This window comes from Salmo salar, chromosome ssa22 (genome assembly GCF_905237065.1).
Source record: "Salmo salar chromosome ssa22, Ssal_v3.1, whole genome shotgun sequence".
NCBI lineage: Eukaryota > Metazoa > Chordata > Actinopteri > Salmoniformes > Salmonidae > Salmo > Salmo salar.
Window position 1 is genome coordinate 51,799,686 of NC_059463.1, and position 21,228 is coordinate 51,820,913.

The 21,228-nt window shown below is 41.2% G+C and overlaps 1 protein-coding gene across 2 annotated transcripts in view; it reads left to right on the forward strand.

Annotated features, from left to right (window-relative positions):
- The first annotated feature begins 7,468 nt into the window (after positions 1-7,468).
- LOC106583670 (nuclear factor of activated T-cells, cytoplasmic 2) overlaps positions 7,469-21,228 on the forward strand; it is a 42,989-nt gene continuing 29,229 nt past the window's right edge. Inside the window, exons 1-3 of one of the 2 annotated variants that reach the window (XM_045705441.1) lie at positions 7,469-7,732; positions 18,848-19,826; positions 20,411-20,582. In XM_045705441.1, the coding sequence (XP_045561397.1) occupies positions 7,594-7,732; positions 18,848-19,826; positions 20,411-20,582 (1,290 nt within the window). In that variant the 5' untranslated portion in view covers positions 7,469-7,593. The remainder of the gene's footprint in view (positions 7,733-18,847; positions 19,827-20,410; positions 20,583-21,228) is intronic. The other variant, XM_045705442.1, reaches the window with a different exon arrangement.

The following is a 21,228-nucleotide window of genomic DNA, read 5'->3' on the forward strand; positions in this document are numbered from 1 at the left end:
CACTGTGGTGGGTCCAGGTGAAGACATGAATCTACACTGTGGTGGGTCCAGTTGAAGACATGAATCTACACTGTGGTGGGTCCTGGTGAAGACATTAATCTACACTGTGGTGGGTCCAGGTGAAGACATGAATCTACACTGTGGTGGGTCCAGGTGAAGACATGAATCTACACTGTGGTGGGTCCAGGTGAAGACATGAATCTACACTGTGGTGGGTCCTGGTGAAGACATTAATCTACACTGTGGTGGGTCCAGGTGAAGACATGAATCTACGCTGTGGTGGGTCCTGGTGAAGACATTAATCTACACTGTGGTGGGTCCTGGTGAAGACATGAATCTACACTGTGGTGGGTCCTGGTGAAGACATGAATCTACACTGTGGTGGGTCCTGGTGAAGACATGAATCTACACTGTGGTGGGTCCTGGTGAAGACATGAATCTACACTGTGGTGGGTCCTGGTGAAGACATGAATCTACACTGTGGTGGGTCCTGGTGAAGACATGAATCTACACTGTGGTGGGTTCTGGTGAAGACATGAATCTACACTGTGGTGGGTCCTGGTGAAGACATGAATCTACACTGTGGTGGGTCCTGGTGAAGACATTAATCTACACTGTGGTGGGTCCAGTTGAAGACATGAATCTACACTGTGGTGGGTCCTGGTGAAGACATTAATCTACACTGTGGTGGGTCCAGGTGAAGACATGAATCTACACTGTGGTGGGTCCTGGTGAAGACATTATTCTACACTGTGGTGGGTCCTGGTGAAGACATGAATCTACACTGTGGTGGGTCCTGGTGAAGACATGAATCTACACTGTGGTGGGTCCTGGTGAAGACATTAATCTACACTGTGGTGGGTCCAGTTGAAGACATGAATCTACACTGTGGTGGGTCCTGGTGAAGACATTAATCTACACTGTGGTGGGTCCAGGTGAAGACATGAATCTACACTGTGGTGGGTTCGGGTGAAGACATGAATCTAAACTGTGGTGGGTCCTGGTGAAGACATTAATCTACACTAAGGTGGGTCCTGGTGAAGACATGAATCTACACTGTGGTGGGTCCTGGTGAAGACATGAATCTACACTGTGGTGGGTTCTGGTGAAGACATGAATCTACACTGTGGTGGGTCCTGGTGAAGACATGAATCTACACTGTGGTGGGTCCTGGTAAAGACATGAATCTACACTGTGGTGGGTCCTGGTGAAGACATGAATCTACACTGTGGTGGGTCCTGGTGAAGACATGCATCTACACTGCGGTGGGTCCTGGTGAAGACATGAATCTACAATCTGGTGGGTCCTGGTGAAGACATTAATCTACACTGTGGTGGGTCCTGGTGAAGACATGAATCTACACTGTGGTGGGTCCAGATGAAGACATGAATCTACACTGCGGTGGGTCCAGGTGAAGACATGAATCTAGTATACCCTGTGGTGGGTCCTGGTGAAGACATTAATCTACACTGTGGTGGGTCCTGGTGAAGACATGAATCTACACTGTGGTGGGTCCTGGTGAAGACATTAATCTACAGTGTGGTGGGTTCTGGTGAAGACATTAATCTACACTGTGGTAGGTCCTGGTGAAGACATTAATCTACACTGTGGTGGGTCCTGGTGAAGACATGAATCTACACTGTGGTGGGTCCTGGTGAAGACATGAATCTACACTGTGGTGGGTCCTGGTGAAGACATGAATCTACACTGTGGTGGGTCCTGGTGAAGACATGAATCTACACTGTGGTGGGTCCTGGTGAAGACATGAATCTACACTGTGGTGAGTCCTGGTGAAGACATGAATCTACACTGTGGTGGGTTCTGGTGAAGACATGAATCTACACTGTGGTGGGTCCTGGTGAAGACATTAATCTACACTGTGGTGGTTCTTGGTGAAGACATTAATCTACACTGTGGTGGGTCCTGGTGAAGACATGAATCTACACTGTGGTGGGTTCTGGTGAAGACATGAATCGACACTGTGGTGGGTCCTGGTGAAGACATGAATCTACACTGTGGTGGGTCCAGGTGTAGACATGAATCTACACTGTGGTGGGTCCTGGTGAAGACATGAATCTACACTGTGGTGGGTCCAGGTGAAGACATGAATCTACACTGTGGTGGGTCCAGGTGAAGACATGAATCTACACTGTGGTGGGTCCTGGTGAAGACATGAATCTACACTGTGGTGGGTCCTGGTGAAGACATGAATCTACACTGTGGTGGGTCCTGGTGAAGACATGAATCTACACTGTGGTGGGTACTGGTGAAGACATGAATCTACACTGTGGTGGGTCCTGGTGAAGACATGAATCTACACTGTGGTGGGTCCAGATGAAGACATGAATCTACACTGCGGTGGGTCCAGGTGAAGACATGAATCTAGTATACCCTGTGGTGGGTCCTGGTGAAGACATTAATCTACACTGTGGTGGGTCCTGGTGAAGACATGAATCTACACTGTGGTGGGTCCTGGTGAAGACATTAATCTACACTGTGGTGGGTTCTGGTGAAGACATTAATCTACACTGTGGTAGGTCCTGGTGAAGACATTAATCTACACTGTGGTGGGTCCTGGTGAAGACATGAATCTACACTGTGGTGGGTCCTGGTGAAGACATGAATCTACACTGTGGTGGGTCCTGGTGAAGACATGAATCTACACTGTGGTGGGTCCTGGTGAAGACATGAATCTACACTGTGGTGGGTACTGGTGAAGACATGAATCTACACTGTGGTGGGTCCTGGTGAAGACATGAATCTACACTGTGGTGGGTTCTGGTGAAGACATGAATCTACACTGTGGTGGGTCCTGGTGAAGACATTAATCTACACTGTGGTGGTTCCTGGTGAAGACATTAATCTACACTGTGGTGGGTCCTGGTGAAGACATGAATCTACACTGTGGTGGGTTCTGGTGAAGACATGAATCTACACTGTGGTGGGTCCTGGTGAAGACATGAATCTACACTGTGGTGGGTCCAGGTGTAGACATGAATCTACACTGTGGTGGGTCCTGGTGAAGACATGAATCTACACTGTGGTGGGTCCAGGTGAAGACATGAATCTACACTGTGGTGGGTCCAGGTGAAGACATGAATCTACACTGTGGTGGGTCCTGGTGAAGACATGAATCTACACTGTGGTGGGTCCTGGTGAAGACATGAATCTACACTGTGGTGGGTCCTGGTGAAGACATGAATCTACACTGTGGTGGGTACTGGTGAAGACATGAATCTACACTGTGGTGGGTCCTGGTGAAGACATGAATCTACACTGTGGTGGGTTCTGGTGAAGACATGAATCTACACTGTGGTGGGTCCTGGTGAAGACATTAATCTACACTGTGGTGGTTCCTGGTGAAGACATTAATCTACACTGTGGTGGGTCCTGGTGAAGACATGAATCTACACTGTGGTGGGTTCTGGTGAAGACATGAATCTACACTGTGGTGGATCCTGGTGAAGACATGAATGTACACTGTGGTGGGTCCAGGTGAAGACATGAATCTACACTGTGGTGGGTCCTGGTGAAGACATGAATCTACACTGTGGTGGGTCCTGGTGAAGACATTAATCTACACTGTGGAGGGTCCAGTTGAAGACATGAATCTACACTGTGGTGGGTCCTGGTGAAGACATGAATCTACACTGTGGTGGGTTCTGGTGAAGACATGAATCTACACTGTGGTGGGTCCTGGTGAAGACATTAATCTACACTGTGGTGGTTCCTGTTGAAGACATTAATCTACACTGTGGTGGGTCCTGGTGAAGACATGAATCTACACTGTGGTGGGTTCTGGTGAAGACATGAATCTACACTGTGGTGGATCCTGGTGAAGACATGAATGTACACTGTGGTGGGTCCAGGTGAAGACATGAATCTACACTGTGGTGGGTCCTGGTGAAGACATGAATCTACACTGTGGTGGGTCCTGGTGAAGACATTAATCTACACTGTGGAGGGTCCAGTTGAAGACATGAATCTACACTGTGGTGGGTCCTGGTGAAGACATTAATCTACACTGTGGTGGGTCCAGGTGAAGACATGAATCTAGTATACACTGTGGTGGGTCCTGGTGAAGACATGAATCTACACTGTGGTGGGTCCTGGTGAAGACATGAATCTACACTGTGGTGGGTCCTGGTGAAGACATTAATCTACACTGTGGTGGGTCCTGGTGAAGACATGAATCTACACTGTGGTGGGTCCTGGTGAAGACATGAATCTACACTGTGGTGGGTCCTGGTGAAGACATGAATCTACACTGTGGTGGGTCCTGGTGAAGACATGAATCTACACTGTGGTGGGTCCTGGTGAAGACATGAATCTACACTGTGGTGGGTTCTGGTGAAGACATGAATCTTCACTGTGGTGGGTCCTGGTGAAGACATTAATCTACACTGTGGTGGTTCCTGGTGAAGACATTAATCTACACTGTGGTGGGTCCTGGTGAAGACATGAATCTACACTGTGGTGGGTTCTGGTGAAGACATGAATCTACACTGTGGTGGGTCCTGGTGAAGACATGAATCTACACTGTGGTGGGTCCAGGTGTAGACATGAATCTACACTGTGGTGGGTCCTGGTGAAGACATGAATCTACACTGTGGTGGGTCCAGGTGAAGACATGAATCTACACTGTGGTGGGTCCAGGTGAAGACATGAATCTACACTGTGGTGGGTCCTGGTGAAGACATGAATCTACACTGTGGTGGGTCCTGGTGAAGACATGAATCTACACTGTGGTGGGTCCTGGTGAAGACATGAATCTACACTGTGGTGGGTACTGGTGAAGACATGAATCTACACTGTGGTGGGTCCTGGTGAAGACATGAATCTACACTGTGGTGGGTTCTGGTGAAGACATGAATCTACACTGTGGTGGGTCCTGGTGAAGACATTAATCTACACTGTGGTGGTTCCTGGTGAAGACATTAATCTACACTGTGGTGGGTCCTGGTGAAGACATGAATCTACACTGTGGTGGGTCCTGGTGAAGACATGAATCTACACTGTGGTGGATCCTGGTGAAGACATGAATGTACACTGTGGTGGGTCCAGGTGAAGACATGAATCTACACTGTGGTGGGTCCTGGTGAAGACATGAATCTACACTGTGGTGGGTCCTGGTGAAGACATTAATCTACACTGTGGAGGGTCCAGTTGAAGACATGAATCTACACTGTGGTGGGTCCTGGTGAAGACATGAATCTACACTGTCGTGGGTTCTGGTGAAGACATGAATCTACACTGTGGTGGGTCCTGGTGAAGACATTAATCTACACTGTGGTGGTTCCTGGTGAAGACATTAATCTACACTGTGGTGGGTCCTGGTGAAGACATGAATCTACACTGTGGTGGGTTCTGGTGAAGACATGAACCTACACTGTGGTGGATCCTGGTGAAGACATGAATGTACACTGTGGTGGGTCCAGGTGAAGACATGAATCTACACTGTGGTGGGTCCTGGTGAAGACATGAATCTACACTGTGGTGGGTCCTGGTGAAGACATTAATCTACACTGTGGAGGGTCCAGTTGAAGACATGAATCTACACTGTGGTGGGTCCTGGTGAAGACATTAATCTACACTGTGGTGGGTCCAGGTGAAGACATGAATCTAGTATACACTGTGGTGGGTCCTGGTGAAGACATGAATCTACACTGTGGTGGGTCCTGGTGAAGACATGAATCTACACTGTGGTGGGTCCTGGTGAAGACATGAATCTACACTGTGGTGGGTCCTGGTGAAGACATGAATCTACACTGTGGTGGGTCCTGGTGAAGACATGAATCTACACTGTGGTGGGTCCTGGTGAAGACATGAATCTACACTGTGGTGGGTCCAGGTGAAGACAGACATGAATCTACACTGTGGTGGGTCCAGGTGAAGACATTAAGCTACACTGTGGTGGGTCCTGGTGGGAAACTAAGTAGTTGACACGTGTTTAAAGGCTCATTCTGTCAACAACAGGCTTATCAGTGAACTCTCAATTACTTTTTTCCTGATGCCTGTGTGTGTGTGTGTGTGTGTGTGTGTGTGTGTGTGTGTGTGTGTGTGTGTGTGTGTGTGTGTGTGTGTGTGTGTGTGTGTGTGTGTGTGTGTGTGTGTGTGTGTGTGTGTGTGTGTGTGTGTGTGTGTGTGTGTGTTTGTCATCTGATGATCCCTGGCAGGGTATCTTGTCATGTGATAGTAGCTTCTCATGTCTTCTGAAACTAGAGCCATCATGCCTCCTACTGGTTACAGGGCTGCTATCCATGCAGGGCCGTATTCATAAAATGTCTCAGAGTGAAGTTTGGTGGCTGAGTTCCAAAACTAGAGTCATTATGTCTCCTACTGGTTACAGGGTGTTTACCCCGTGCCGGGCAGTATTCATAAAACGTCTCAGAGTGAAGTTTGGTGGCTGAGCTCCAAAACTAGAGTCATTATGTCTCCTACTGGTTACAGGGTGTTTACCCCGTGCCGGGCAGTATTCATAAACCGTCTCAGAGTGAAGTTGGGAGAAGATTTGCCTTTTTAGATCACAGCACAAGATTAGATGGGCAGCGGGGACCTGATCCCAGATCAGCACTCCTATTCTGTGATGCTTCATGAATAAGGGCCCTGGCTCAAATTAATACACTTTGGATTTAACATTCAAAGTATCCTTTGCCCCAAATGACGGATTCCACACAAGACATATTGGCTGTTGGGTAGGCTACGTGTAACAGTAGCACCACCCAATGGATTAGTGGCCATATTCATTCCACTTGTGACAGAAATCAGCCAAGTCACTAATATTATATTATGTTAACATGCTTCAAAATTAAACATTGTTTGTCCGGCTCAGTCAATTCTATCCTGTTTAATCTAAAACATAAAGTTAACTATGTACAATCATTTCTTAAATATATATATATATTTTAACCTTTATTTAACTAGGCAAGTCCATTAAGAACAAGTTCTTATTTACAATTACAGCCTACACTGGCCAAACCCTGACGACGCTGGGAAAATTGTGCGCCGCCCTATGGGACTCCCAATCACGGCCGGTTGTGATACATCCTGGAATCGAACCAGAGTGTCTGTATTTTATTTTTGACCTTTATTTAACTAACATTTATTTAACTAACTATTTAACTGTAGTGACTCCTGAGATGCAGTGCCGTAGACCGCTGCGCCACTCGTTAGCCTTATAATAGTGAAGTACAGCTTTGCTGCACCTTAAATACAACATTTAGTGGCCTTTTCTGTTTCTGTTCTATTTTCTGTTTTCTGTCTCTGTTATTTTATTGAGCAACAATCCAAATATATCATCTACATTTGCAGCCTCAAAACATTTGATACAAAATGACCCGACACAGTTACATCATCACCACAGAATCATCCGCCTCAACTAGGCTATGCAACAGAATAGAAACAGGAAGCAACATCGACAGCCTGATTTCTTTTTATGTGGCTGTCATATTTCATTTCAACCATTAGACTTCCGTTGTTGCAATTGCCTGAAGTTAATACAGAATCGTCGTGAAAAGCCTAAAGTATAGCCTAACATCAGCTGTTGTTTTGTCTCTCTTTTCATTTTGATAAATAATTTACGTGCTTATTAACATGACTTCCATCTACAAAGACAATGATCCACATTCTTTGGAGCTTGTGGAAGATCTTGGTCAAGATAACAGTCAAGAGGAGTTGGACTTTTCTTACCTGTTTTTGTACAACCCATCTGACGACTTTCGCGTGATTGAAGGTAAGAGCATCTTCCTGAAGTGCCGTCAAAGGCAATCAATCAATAATGTATGTTTAAATAGGAGTTTACAACAATTAGATGTTTATTCAGGATAACCAAGGTAGCCTAATCACATAATCAGATTTTGTACACTAGCCTACTCAGAAAAGATGGAAGATTTTAGAATATTCACATCAAAATCTCTCGCCTAAATACTCTGGTAGTCCAGTGTCTCTTTGATAATGCCTACACATCATGGTTTACCAGGAGCCCCAAACATCTAAAAAAAAGAAAGCTGTCAGCCAAACAAGCTTGTAAGATTTGTAGTTAAGTCCACCGTCATACTTATCTGGAGGTTGAGCATTTTTTTCGTCTCTATCTCTGCAACGTGTCTATATCTATGTAATTGTTTGCGTATTTATGTAAAAATAGGGACCACAATGGAAATAAGTCCCAGACTCTCTCTCTCTCTCTCTCTCTCTCTCTCTATATATATATATATATATATATATTTTTTTTTAACTGACAAACAAAATCAATCAATCGATCAATCCAAACTTTGCAGACCATCTTCCTGAAGTGCCGTCAAGAGCAATCAATCAATAATTTATGTTTAAATTGGAGTCTACAACAATTATTCGTTATTTAAAAAACAAAGGTCGCCTAATCACATAATCATATTTTGTACACTAGCCTAGTCAGTAAAGGCTACAGTCACACACCGAAATGTGATAGAATGCATTTGAATAGCTTTGTCATGCTGGTCTGTGGTCTCCACTGTTCAAATTCATGCATGGCTTTGTGATTTAGTTTATATTGAGGGACAGATCCGAATTTACTGTGAGGGGTGGTCCAAAATGGGGGAGGGCTGGCAACAAAAAAAAAATCGCTTTGGGGAGGGTTGTGTGTTTTTCCCTGGTTTATTCGCTCTTCTGCTCATATTTTCCCTATAAACAATGGCTTGGCTTACTTTTGATATTACCCTAATAAAGTTTAGAAGCGTCTGTGAAGGTTTGGTAGGGTGTGGTTATTATTAAGCTTTAGCTACTACAGGCCTATGATATGAAGGCAGTGAGCCCTGGCGCTCCAGCTGACTCCGACAGTTGAATTTGAGGTGAGGAAGACTGTTTCAGGTCTACCAGAGATACTCCTATAATCTAACAATATAATGCTTATCTTTAGAAAAATATTTCTGATAGAAAATTAACCAATTACCCTCCTTCTGTGCTTCTAAATCTGTATAGCAGATGCAGTAGCCATCTGACATAAAGAAATGCATGTCATGTCGTAGCATGCCACCAGCATATCTCTCTCTCCTTCTCTCTGGGGTTAGGCCTAAACTTCTCCTCCTTTATATATTTATTCTAATAGGAATATCATACAGTGGACACCTAACCCTATAGGCCTATGCATGCAATGCCTCTGACAGCTGAGCCGCGAGGTGGACAATTATTGTTTTAGGAAAGTAACCAAAAACAAAATAGAAAAATAGGCTATAAAGCTGTGCATATGCTACACATCGAAACACCAGGAATAGTGTTTTTGTAATTTGTTCTAGGCTGTTTTTAAGGACACGTAAATGTGGCTCATTTGGACAACATCCCTTGTTTATTGATGGCGCTGGCTGCCCCAGGGTGGATCTGAATGCATATGGATGTACATTACATTTTTCAAATGTTCGGTAATTTAAAATGTTCGCTGTCATGTTGTCCGCCTCCAAATTTTCCGAAAGGAAACTCTGAAATGGCATATTCTTTTTGGAAGATTTTCGAATATTGGAATGAAAATCTGTTGCCAATTGGAAGGAAACCTATACACCCCTTAAAGACTTTGGCAAGTACGCTAGTCCAGTGTCTCTTTGATTATGCAGCACATCATGGTTCACCAGCAGCCCCAAATACCAGACAAACCAGCTGTAAGAACTGTACTGAAACTCCCCCCTCAAACTCATCTGAAGGTTGAGCATGTTTTCCTCTCTATCTATGTAATGTGTCTGTATCTCTGTAATGTGTCTGTATCTATGTAATGTGTCTGTATCTCTGTAATGTGTCTATATCTCTGTAATGTGTCTGTATCTCTGTAATGTGTCTGTATCTCTGTAATGTGTCTGTATCTATGTAATGTGTCTGTATCTCTGTAATGTGTCTATATCTCTGTAATGTGTCTGTATCTCTGTAATGTGTCTGTATCTATGTAATGTGTCTGTATCTCTGTAATGTGTCTGTATCTATGTAATGTGTCTGTATCTCTGTAATGTGTCTGTATCTCTGTAATGTGTCTGTATCTCTGTAATGTGTCTCTATCTATGTAATGTGTCTGTATCTATGTAATGTGTCTGTATCTATGTAATGTGTCTGTATCTCTGTAATGTGTCTGTATCTCTGTAATGTGTCTGTATCTATGTAATGTGTCTGTATCTATGTAATGTGTCTGTATCTATGTAATGTGTCTGTATCTCTGTAATGTGTCTGTATCTATGTAATGTGTCTGTATCTATGTAATGTGTCTGTATCTATGTAATGTGTCTGTATCTATGTAATGTGTCTGTATCTCTGTAATGTGTCTGTGTCTCTGTAATGTGTCTGTATCAATGTAATGTGTCTGTATCTCTGTAATGTGTCTGTATCTCTGTAATGTGTCTCTATCTATGTAATGTGTCTGTATCTATGTAATGTGTCTGTATCTATGTAATGTGTCTGTATCTATGTAATGTGTCTGTATCTATGTAATGTGTCTGTATCTCTGTAATGTGTCTGTATCTCTGTAATGTGTCTGTATCTCTGTAATGTGTCTGTATCTATGTAATGTGTCTGTATCTCTGTAATGTGTCTGTATCTATGTAATGTGTCTGTATCTATGTAATGTGTCTGTATCTATGTAATGTGTCTGTATCTATGTAATGTGTCTGTATCTCTGTAATGTGTCTGTATCTCTGTAATGTATCTGTATCTATGTAATGTGTCTGTATCTCTGTAATGTGTCTGTATCAATGTAATGTGTCTGTATCTATGTAATGTGTCTGTATCAATGTAATGTGTCTGTATCTCTGTAATGTGTCTGTATCTCTGTAATGTGTCTGTATCTATGTAATGTGTCTGTATCTATGTAATGTGTCTGTATCTCTGTAATGTGTCTGTATCTATGTAATGTGTCTGTATCTCTGTAATGTGTCTGTATCTATGTAATGTGTCTGTATCTCTGTAATGTGTCTGTATCTATGTAATGTGTCTGTATCTCTGTAATGTGTCTGTATCTCTGTAATGTGTCTGTATCTATGTAATGTGTCTGTATCTATGTAATGTGTCTGTATCTCTGTAATGTCTGTATCTCTGTAATGTGTCTGTATCTCTGTAATGTGTCTGTATCTATGTAATGTGTCTGTATCTATGTAATGTGTCTGTATCTATGTAATGTGTCTGTATCTCTGTAATGTGTCTGTATCTATGTAATGTGTCTGCATCTCTGTAATGTGTCTGTATCAATGTAATGTGTCTGTATCTCTGTAATGTGTCTGTATCTCTGTAATGTGTCTCTATCTATGTAATGTGTCTGTATCTATGTAATGTGTCTGTATCTATGTAATGTGTCTGTATCTATGTAATGTGTCTGTATCTATGTAATGTGTCTGTATCTCTGTAATGTGTCTGTATCTCTGTAATGTGTCTGTATCTCTGTAATGTGTCTGTATCTATGTAATGTGTCTGTATCTCTGTAATGTGTCTGTATCTATGTAATGTGTCTGTATCTATGTAATGTGTCTGTATCTATGTAATGTGTCTGTATCTATGTAATGTGTCTGTATCTCTGTAATGTATCTGTATCTATGTAATGTGTCTGTATCTCTGTAATGTGTCTGTATCTATGTAATGTGTCTGTATCTATGTAATGTGTCTGTATCTATGTAATGTGTCTGTATCTCTGTAATGTGTCTGTATCTCTGTAATGTGTCTGTATCTATGTAATGTGTCTGTATCTATGTAATGTGTCTGTATCTCTGTAATGTGTCTGTATCTCTGTAATGTGTCTGTATCTCTGTAATGTGTCTGTATCTATGTAATGTGTCTGTATCTCTGTAATGTGTCTGTATCTATGTAATGTGTCTGTATCTCTGTAATGTGTCTGTATCTCTGTAATGTGTCTGTATCTATGTAATGTGTCTGTATCTATGTAATGTGTCTGTATCTCTGTAATGTCTGTATCTCTGTAATGTGTCTGTATCTCTGTAATGTGTCTGTATCTATGTAATGTGTCTGTATCTATGTAATGTGTCTGTATCTATGTAATGTGTCTGTATCTCTGTAATGTGTCTGTATCTATGTAATGTGTCTGCATCTCTGTAATGTGTCTGTATCTATGTAATGTGTCTGTATCTCTGTAATGTGTCTGTATCTATGTAATGTGTCTGTATCTATGTAATGTGTCTGTATCTATGTAATGTGTCTGTATCTATGTAATGTGTCTGTATCTCTGTAATGTGTCTGTATCTCTGTAATGTGTCTGTATCTCTGTAATGTGTCTGTATCTATGTAATGTGTCTGTATCTCTGTAATGTGTCTGTATCTATGTAATGTGTCTGTATCTATGTAATGTGTCTGTATCTATGTAATGTGTCTGTATCTCTGTAATGTGTCTGTATCTCTGTAATGTGTCTGTATCTCTGTAATGTGTCTGTATCTCTGTAATGTGTCTGTATCTATGTAATGTGTCTGTATCTATGTAATGTGTCTGTATCTCTGTAATGTATCTGTATCTATGTAATGTGTCTGTATCTCTGTAATGTGTCTGTATCTATGTAATGTGTCTGTATCTATGTAATGTGTCTGTATCTATGTAATGTGTCTGTATCTCTGTAATGTGTCTGTATCTATGTAATGTGGCTGTATCTATGTAATGTGTCTGTATCTCTGTAATGTGTCTGTATCTATGTAATGTGTCTGTATCTCTGTAATGTATCTGTATCTATGTAATGTGTCTGTATCTCTGTAATGTGTCTGTATCTATGTAATGTGTCTGTATCTCTGTAATGTGTCTGTGTCTCTGTAATGTGTCTGTATCAATGTAATGTGTCTGTATCTCTGTAATGTGTCTGTATCTCTGTAATGTGTCTCTATCTATGTAATGTGTCTGTATCTATGTAATGTGTCTGTATCTATGTAATGTGTCTGTATCTATGTAATGTGTCTGTATCTATGTAATGTGTCTGTATCTCTGTAATGTGTCTGTATCTCTGTAATGTGTCTGTATCTCTGTAATGTGTCTGTATCTATGTAATGTGTCTGTATCTATGTAATGTGTCTGTATCTATGTAATGTGTCTGTATCTATGTAATGTGTCTGTATCTCTGTAATGTGTCTGTATCTCTGTAATGTATCTGTATCTATGTAATGTGTCTGTATCTCTGTAATGTGTCTGTATCTATGTAATGTGTCTGTATCTATGTAATGTGTCTGTATCTATGTAATGTGTCTGTATCTCTGTAATGTGTCTGTATCAATGTAATGTGTCTGTATCTATGTAATGTGTCTGTATCTCTGTAATGTGTCTGTATCTCTGTAATGTGTCTGTATCTATGTAATGTGTCTGTATCTATGTAATGTGTCTGTATCTCTGTAATGTGTCTGTATCTATGTAATGTGTCTGTATCTCTGTAATGTGTCTGTATCTATGTAATGTGTCTGTATCTCTGTAATGTGTCTGTATCTATGTAATGTGTCTGTATCTCTGTAATGTGTCTGTATCTCTGTAATGTGTCTGTATCTATGTAATGTGTCTGTATCTATGTAATGTGTCTGTATCTCTGTAATGTCTGTATCTCTGTAATGTGTCTGTATCTATGTAATGTGTCTGTATCTCTGTAATGTGTCTGTATCTCTGTAATGTGTCTGTATCTCTGTAATGTGTCTGTATCTCTGTAATGTGTCTGTATCTCTGTAATGTGTCTGTATCTATGTAATGTGTCTGTATCTCTGTAATGTGTCTGTATCTCTGTAATGTGTCTGTATCTATGTAATGTGTCTGTATCTCTGTAATGTGTCTGTATCTATGTAATGTGTCTGTATCTCTGTAATGTGTCTGTATCTATGTAATGTGTCTGTATCTCTGTAATGTGTCTGTATCTATGTAATGTGTCTGTATCTATGTAATGTGTCTGTATCTCTGTAATGTGTCTGTATCTCTGTAATGTGTCTGTATCTATGTAATGTGTCTGTATCTATGTAATGTGTCTGTATCTCTGTAATGTGTCTGTATCTATGTAATGTGTCTGTATCTCTGTAATGTGTCTGTATCTATGTAATGTGTCTGTATCTCTGTAATGTGTCTGTATCTATGTAATGTGTCTGTATCTCTGTAATGTGTCTGTATCTCTGTAATGTGTCTGTATCTCTGTAATGTGTCTGTATCTATGTAATGTGTCTGTATCTCTGTAATGTGTCTGTATCTCTGTAATGTGTCTGTATCTATGTAATGTGTCTGTATCTCTGTAATGTGTCTGTATCTATGTAATGTGTCTGTATCTCTGTAATGTGTCTGTATCTCTGTAATGTGTCTGTATCTCTGTAATGTGTCTGTATCTATGTAATGTGTCTGTATCTATGTAATGTGTCTGTATCTATGTAATGTGTCTGTATCTCTGTAATGTGTCTGTATCTATGTAATGTGTCTGTATCTCTGTAATGTGTCTGTATCTATGTAATGTGTCTGTATCTCTGTAATGTGTCTGTATCTCATGTAATGTGTCTGTATCTCTGTAATGTGTCTGTATCTATGTAATGTGTCTGTATCTATGTAATGTGTCTGTATCTCTGTAATGTGTCTGTATCTCTGTAATGTGTCTGTATCTCTGTAATGTGTCTGTATCTCTGTAATGTGTCTGTATCTCTGTAATGTGTCTGTATCTATGTAATGTGTCTGTATCTATGTAATGTGTCTGTATCTATGTAATGTGTCTGTATCTATGTAATGTGTCTGTATCTCTGTAATGTGTCTGTATCTCTGTAATGTATCTCTATCTATGTAATGTGTCTGTATCTCTGTAATGTGTCTGTATCTATGTAATGTGTCTGTATCTATGTAATGTGTCTGTATCTATGTAATGTGTCTGTATCTCTGTAATGTGTCTGTATCTATGTAATGTGTCTGTATCTATGTAATGTGTCTGTATCTATGTAATGTGTCTGTATCTCTGTAATGTGTCTGTATCTCTGTAATGTGTCTGTATCTATGTAATGTGTCTGTATCTATGTAATGTGTCTGTATCTCTGTAATGTGTCTGTATCTATGTAATGTGTCTGTATCTCTGTAATGTGTCTGTATCTATGTAATGTGTCTGTATCTCTGTAATGTGTCTGTATCTATGTAATGTGTCTGTATCTCTGTAATGTGTCTGTATCTCTGTAATGTGTCTGTATCTATGTAATGTGTCTGTATCTATGTAATGTGTCTGTATCTCTGTAATGTCTGTATCTCTGTAATGTGTCTGTATCTCTGTAATGTGTCTGTATCTATGTAATGTGTCTGTATCTATGTAATGTGTCTGTATCTATGTAATGTGTCTGTATCTCTGTAATGTGTCTGTATCTATGTAATGTGTCTGCATCTCTGTAATGTGTCTGTATCTATGTAATGTGTCTGTATCTCTGTAATGTGTCTGTATCTATGTAATGTGTCTGTATCTATGTAATGTGTCTGTATCTCTGTAATGTGTCTGTATCTATGTAATGTGTCTGTATCTCTGTAATGTGTCTGTATCTATGTAATGTGTCTGTATCTATGTAATGTGTCTGTATCTCTGTAATGTGTCTGTATCTATGTAATGTGTCTGTATCTATGTAATGTGTCTGTATCTATGTAATGTGTCTGTATCTCTGTAATGTGTCTGTATCTCTGTAATGTGTCTGTATCTCTGTAATGTGTCTGTATCTCTGTAATGTGTCTGTATCTATGTAATGTGTCTGTATCTATGTAATGTGTCTGTATCTCTGTAATGTATCTGTATCTATGTAATGTGTCTGTATCTCTGTAATGTGTCTGTATCTATGTAATGTGTCTGTATCTATGTAATGTGTCTGTATCTATGTAATGTGTCTGTATCTCTGTAATGTATCTGTATCTATGTAATGTGTCTGTATCTCTGTAATGTGTCTGTATCTATGTAATGTGTCTGTATCTATGTAATGTGTCTGTATCTATGTAATGTGTCTGTATCTCTGTAATGTGTCTGTATCTATGTAATGTGTCTGTATCTCTGTAATGTATCTGTATCTATGTAATGTGTCTGTATCTCTGTAATGTGTCTGTATCTATGTAATGTGTCTGTATCTCTGTAATGTGTCTGTGTCTCTGTAATGTGTCTGTATCAATGTAATGTGTCTGTATCTCTGTAATGTGTCTGTATCTCTGTAATGTGTCTCTATCTATGTAATGTGTCTGTATCTATGTAATGTGTCTGTATCTATGTAATGTGTCTGTATCTATGTAATGTGTCTGTATCTATGTAATGTGTCTGTATCTCTGTAATGTGTCTGTATCTCTGTAATGTGTCTGTATCTCTGTAATGTGTCTGTATCTATGTAATGTGTCTGTATCTCTGTAATGTGTCTGTATCTATGTAATGTGTCTGTATCTATGTAATGTGTCTGTATCTCTGTAATGTGTCTGTATCTCTGTAATGTATCTGTATCTATGTAATGTGTCTGTATCTCTGTAATGTGTCTGTATCTATGTAATGTGTCTGTATCTATGTAATGTGTCTGTATCTATGTAATGTGTCTGTATCTCTGTAATGTGTCTGTATCAATGTAATGTGTCTGTATCTATGTAATGTGTCTGTATCAATGTAATGTGTCTGTATCTCTGTAATGTGTCTGTATCTCTGTAATGTGTCTGTATCTATGTAATGTGTCTGTATCTATGTAATGTGTCTGTATCTCTGTAATGTGTCTGTATCTATTTAATGTGTCTGTATCTCTGTAATGTGTCTGTATCTATGTAATGTGTCTGTATCTCTGTAATGTGTCTGTATCTCTGTAATGTGTCTGTACCTCTGTAATGTGTCTGTATCTATGTAATGTGTCTGTATCTATGTAATGTGTCTGTATCTCTGTAATGTCTGTATCTCTGTAATGTGTCTGTATCTCTGTAATGTGTCTGTATCTATGTAATGTGTCTGTATCTATGTAATGTGTCTGTATCTATTTAATGTGTCTGTATCTATGTAATGTGTCTGTATCTCTGTAATGTGTCTGTATCTATGTAATGTGTCTGCATCTCTGTAATGTGTCTGTATCTATGTAATGTGTCTGTATCTCTGTAATGTGTCTGTATCTATGTAATGTGTCTGTATCTCTGTAATGTGTCTGTATCTATGTAATGTGTCTGTATCTCTGTAATGTGTCTGTATCTATGTAATGTGTCTGTATCTCTGTAATGTGTCTGTATCTCTGTAATGTGTCTGTATCTATGTAATGTGTCTGTATCTATGTAATGTGTCTGTATCTATGTAATGTGTCTGTATCTCTGTAATGTGTCTGTATCTCTGTAATGTGTCTGTATCTCTGTAATGTGTCTGTATCTATGTAATGTGTCTGTATCTATGTAATGTGTCTGTATCTCTGTAATGTATCTGTATCTATGTAATGTGTCTGTATCTCTGTAATGTGTCTGTATCTATGTAATGTGTCTGTATCTATGTAATGTGTCTGTATCTATGTAATGTGTCTGTATCTCTGTAATGTATCTGTATCTATGTAATGTGTCTGTATCTCTGTAATGTGTCTGTATCTATGTAATGTGTCTGTATCTATGTAATGTGTCTGTATCTATGTAATGTGTCTGTATCTCTGTAATGTGTCTGTATCTATGTAATGTGTCTGTATCTCTGTAATGTATCTGTATCTATGTAATGTGTCTGTATCTCTGTAATGTGTCTGTATCTATGTAATGTGTCTGTATCTCTGTAATGTGTCTGTATCTATGGAATTGTATATGTATTTATGTAAAAAGAAATAGGGACCACAATGGAAATAAGTCCCCGACTTTATTGTGGAATCCCGGTCACTTGAAAACATCTTTGTGTATATATATATATTTTTTAACTGACCAATAAAATCATTCAATCGATCAATCCAAACTCTGCAGCGGCAAATTGAGGAATTGAAAGAGATATCTGTTACAGAACACCAAAACGTTTAATGACATTCGGGGATTGTCATGCTAAGCCTGTGTAACTGGGTCAGCCTTCAAGGTAGGGAGGGATTGACAATCAGTAGTCTATTTATTGTGGTGTTCAAAATGAAAACCATGGTATTGAAGTGCCTGACGTCGGTATGTTTTGTTTATTGGTTGTATGTTGCATTGGCACAGAAACCTGTTGGTGGAAAATGTGTTGCATATATTTAATTTAATTATAAATATGGCATCAAAATGTTGAAAATCTGATTTCCCCCTAGCCGGTTCTGATCGTAGTGTAATGAAACAGGCAGTGAGAGTGAGCTCGTCTGTGTTGGTCGGCAAACCCTCAACCTTTGGCCCGTAGCCCTACGTAGCATCGGCTGTGCCACAAAAGCATGCTGAAGTAGTTAAGTTCATATCCACGTTTATAAACACAGGGTTGCTACAGTTACCGTTATTTGTGGTCGTAAACATTACTCTGAGTTAATTCTACGAGGGGGGAGGGTGTTCAATGTATTTAAAGTACAAGGGGAGGGTCATGTGAAAATATTTTGGACTTTGGGAAGGGGGGTGCATTTTGTTTATGATACCTTGAGTTGGACCAGCCCCTCCACCAGTAAATGTTGATCTGTCCCTTAGCCGTATTTAACCCCTGTTGAATTATAGACTATCCAATAATAGAGGAACAGCCTACTCAGCTGTCAAATGCTTATGTTGTAAAATCCTCTACCCAGTGTAACTCTATGTCTATTTCACATGCCTGCTGTTTTAAGAACAAGTTTCCTATTATTGCTGGTAATTGCCTGATGTTCATAAAAAGATACTTGGTAACAAAATTTCTAAGAACAAAAAATATAGTCACTGAAATGGCAGGTGTTAGTTTAGAAGAAATCACCTTTCTGATCCTGAAATGTTGCAATACATAATGCCTAAATGAGTACTCCCTTCATCCTGCCATATTCTTAGCAGACAACTCAGGGGTTCCCCCTCGCGGAGATCACAACCCCTCATCTATGGTGCCCTACCCTTGTGACGGAAGCTCCAGTAACGCCCCTACAACCTCCAGCCAGTCCTCTTACCACCATGGGCCTGCCCCTGACAGCCTGTCTGGGCCTGGGTTTAACTCGCTGGATCTCCCCTCCATGCAAAGGGGTGCTCCCTCTCCTAGCCCCAGGATTGAGATCACCCCATCAGGGGACCCTCACCAGACTCATCCCCTGGACGCAAGCCCCAGAACCACGGCCCTGACTGTGCCTGGCTATGAGAACACGGCCTACCGAGAGCCCCAGAGCCCTGCCAGCAGCAACTCCTCCACTGGCTGGCTGTCTGAGGCCTACTCGCCCTGGGTCTCGCCTTGTGTATCTCCCAGTGGTGGTGGGGGCGTGGTTGGCTTGACCGCCTTGGACCTCCTCCCGGGCCTCCAGGGCATCCATACGTCCTCGGCCCACTCCTCCCCTGGGACCTCCCCGCGCACCAGCATCACAGAGGAGCCTTTCCTGGTACCGCAGAGACAGCGGTCTTCCTCGCCACACTCCCACAATTACCCCCGCTCTCGCTCCGCCTCTCCTCAGGGAAAACGCACCTACGACCAGTACAGCGGCCCCAATCTGGGGACCACCAGCCAGCAGCAGCAGCGCTCCCGGAGCCCAAGCCCCAGCCCCTCGCCTCACCACCCCCAAGGACGACCCTTGGCCCAGACTGACCCACAGGCCAATGCCCCTCAGCAGATGCCCAGCGTTGAAGAGGTGTTGAGCAGCCTCAACTCCAGCCTCAGCTCCAGCATGCCCAGGGCGGTCCCCTCCAAGATGGTGCGGCCCAGTGTTGAGTGCTATACGTATGGAGAGAGCCAGGGGGAGCATGGGCAGAGAGGCAGAGCTGGGGCTGAGACCTTCTACATCCTCCCTACATCTTTCTGGCCGGCTTCACTAGCCCATGGAGCCTTCAGGTATAATGTGCAATGTGCTTTGGTAATGATGATCCCTCATAAGAATGAAAAGTGACAGTCACATGAATCTGTAATGACAGGTAAAGAAGTAATGACAGTCACATGAATCTGTAATGACAGGTAAAGAAGTAATGACAGTCACATGAATCTGTAATGACAGGTAAAGAAGTAGTATTAAGAAAACCTTAGAGGAATTTCATTTGAAATTGTGATGTAATGTACTGATGTGTATTTTGTGTGTTATGGCAGGAAATGTTACGAGTGAAAACCCTCTCTCTCTCTTTCTCCCACACCCTTTCTCTCTATATCTTACTCATCTCTCTCTCTCTCTCTCTCTCTCTCTCTCTCTCTCTCTCTCTCTCTCTCTCTCTCTCTCTCTCTCTCTTTGTCTCTCTCTCTCTCTCTCTCTCTCTCTCTCTCTCTCTCTCTCTCTCTCTCTCTCTCTCTCTCTCTCTCTCTCTCTCTTTCTCCCACACCCTTTCTCTCTATGTCTTACTCATCTCTCTCTTTCTCTTTCTCTCTCTCTTTCTTTCTCTCTCTCTCGCTCCCTCTCTCTTTCTCCCTCTCTCTGTCTCGCTCATCAGTGGCATCCCTGTGCCATCTCTGCCCCCTCTAGAGTGGCACTTGCCCAGTCACTCCGACCAGTATGAGCTCTGTCTGGAGCAGCAGCCTAAACAGCACCACCGGGCCCACTACGAGACAGAGGGCAGCAGGGGAGCAGTCAAAGCGGCCAGCGGAGGACACACTGTGGTTCAGGTACTGGGTGTGGGATGGGGGAGTGTGTGTTTGTTTAACCTTTGTATGTATGTATGTATGTATGTATGTATGTATGTATGTATGTATGTATGTATGTATGTATGTATGTATGTATGTATATGTATGTATGTATGTATGTTATGCAAAAATTGTCAAAGACTACAGCCACCCTAGTCATAGACAGAGTATCGCAAGGCAAGCGATACTCTGTACCGGTACCCCCTGTGTATAGTCTCGCTATTGTTATTTTACTGTTGCTCTTTAATTACTTGTTCCTTTTATTTTTTATTCGCATTTTGTAAACTGCATTGTTGGTTAGAGGCTCGTAAGTAAGCATTTCACTGTTGTATTCAGCGCATGTGACTAATACAATTGGATTTGATTTGATGTGTCTATGTATATATGAGTGTTGACATGTGGAACACTTTCGACACCTTGTTGGATCCTTGCCCCGACAAATTTGGTATACTCAGTGTACAGTGCAGCTTTTACTCCTGTGTGTATGAATATGTGTCTGTGGTGGTATTTCCTTGTCATTACGTCACCATGTCTGTCTCAGGTGCCCAGCAACAATATGTAAATGAACAAATGTATCAGCCTGCATTATTATGACTAAACCCATTCAACCACAAAACCAGCACAGTTA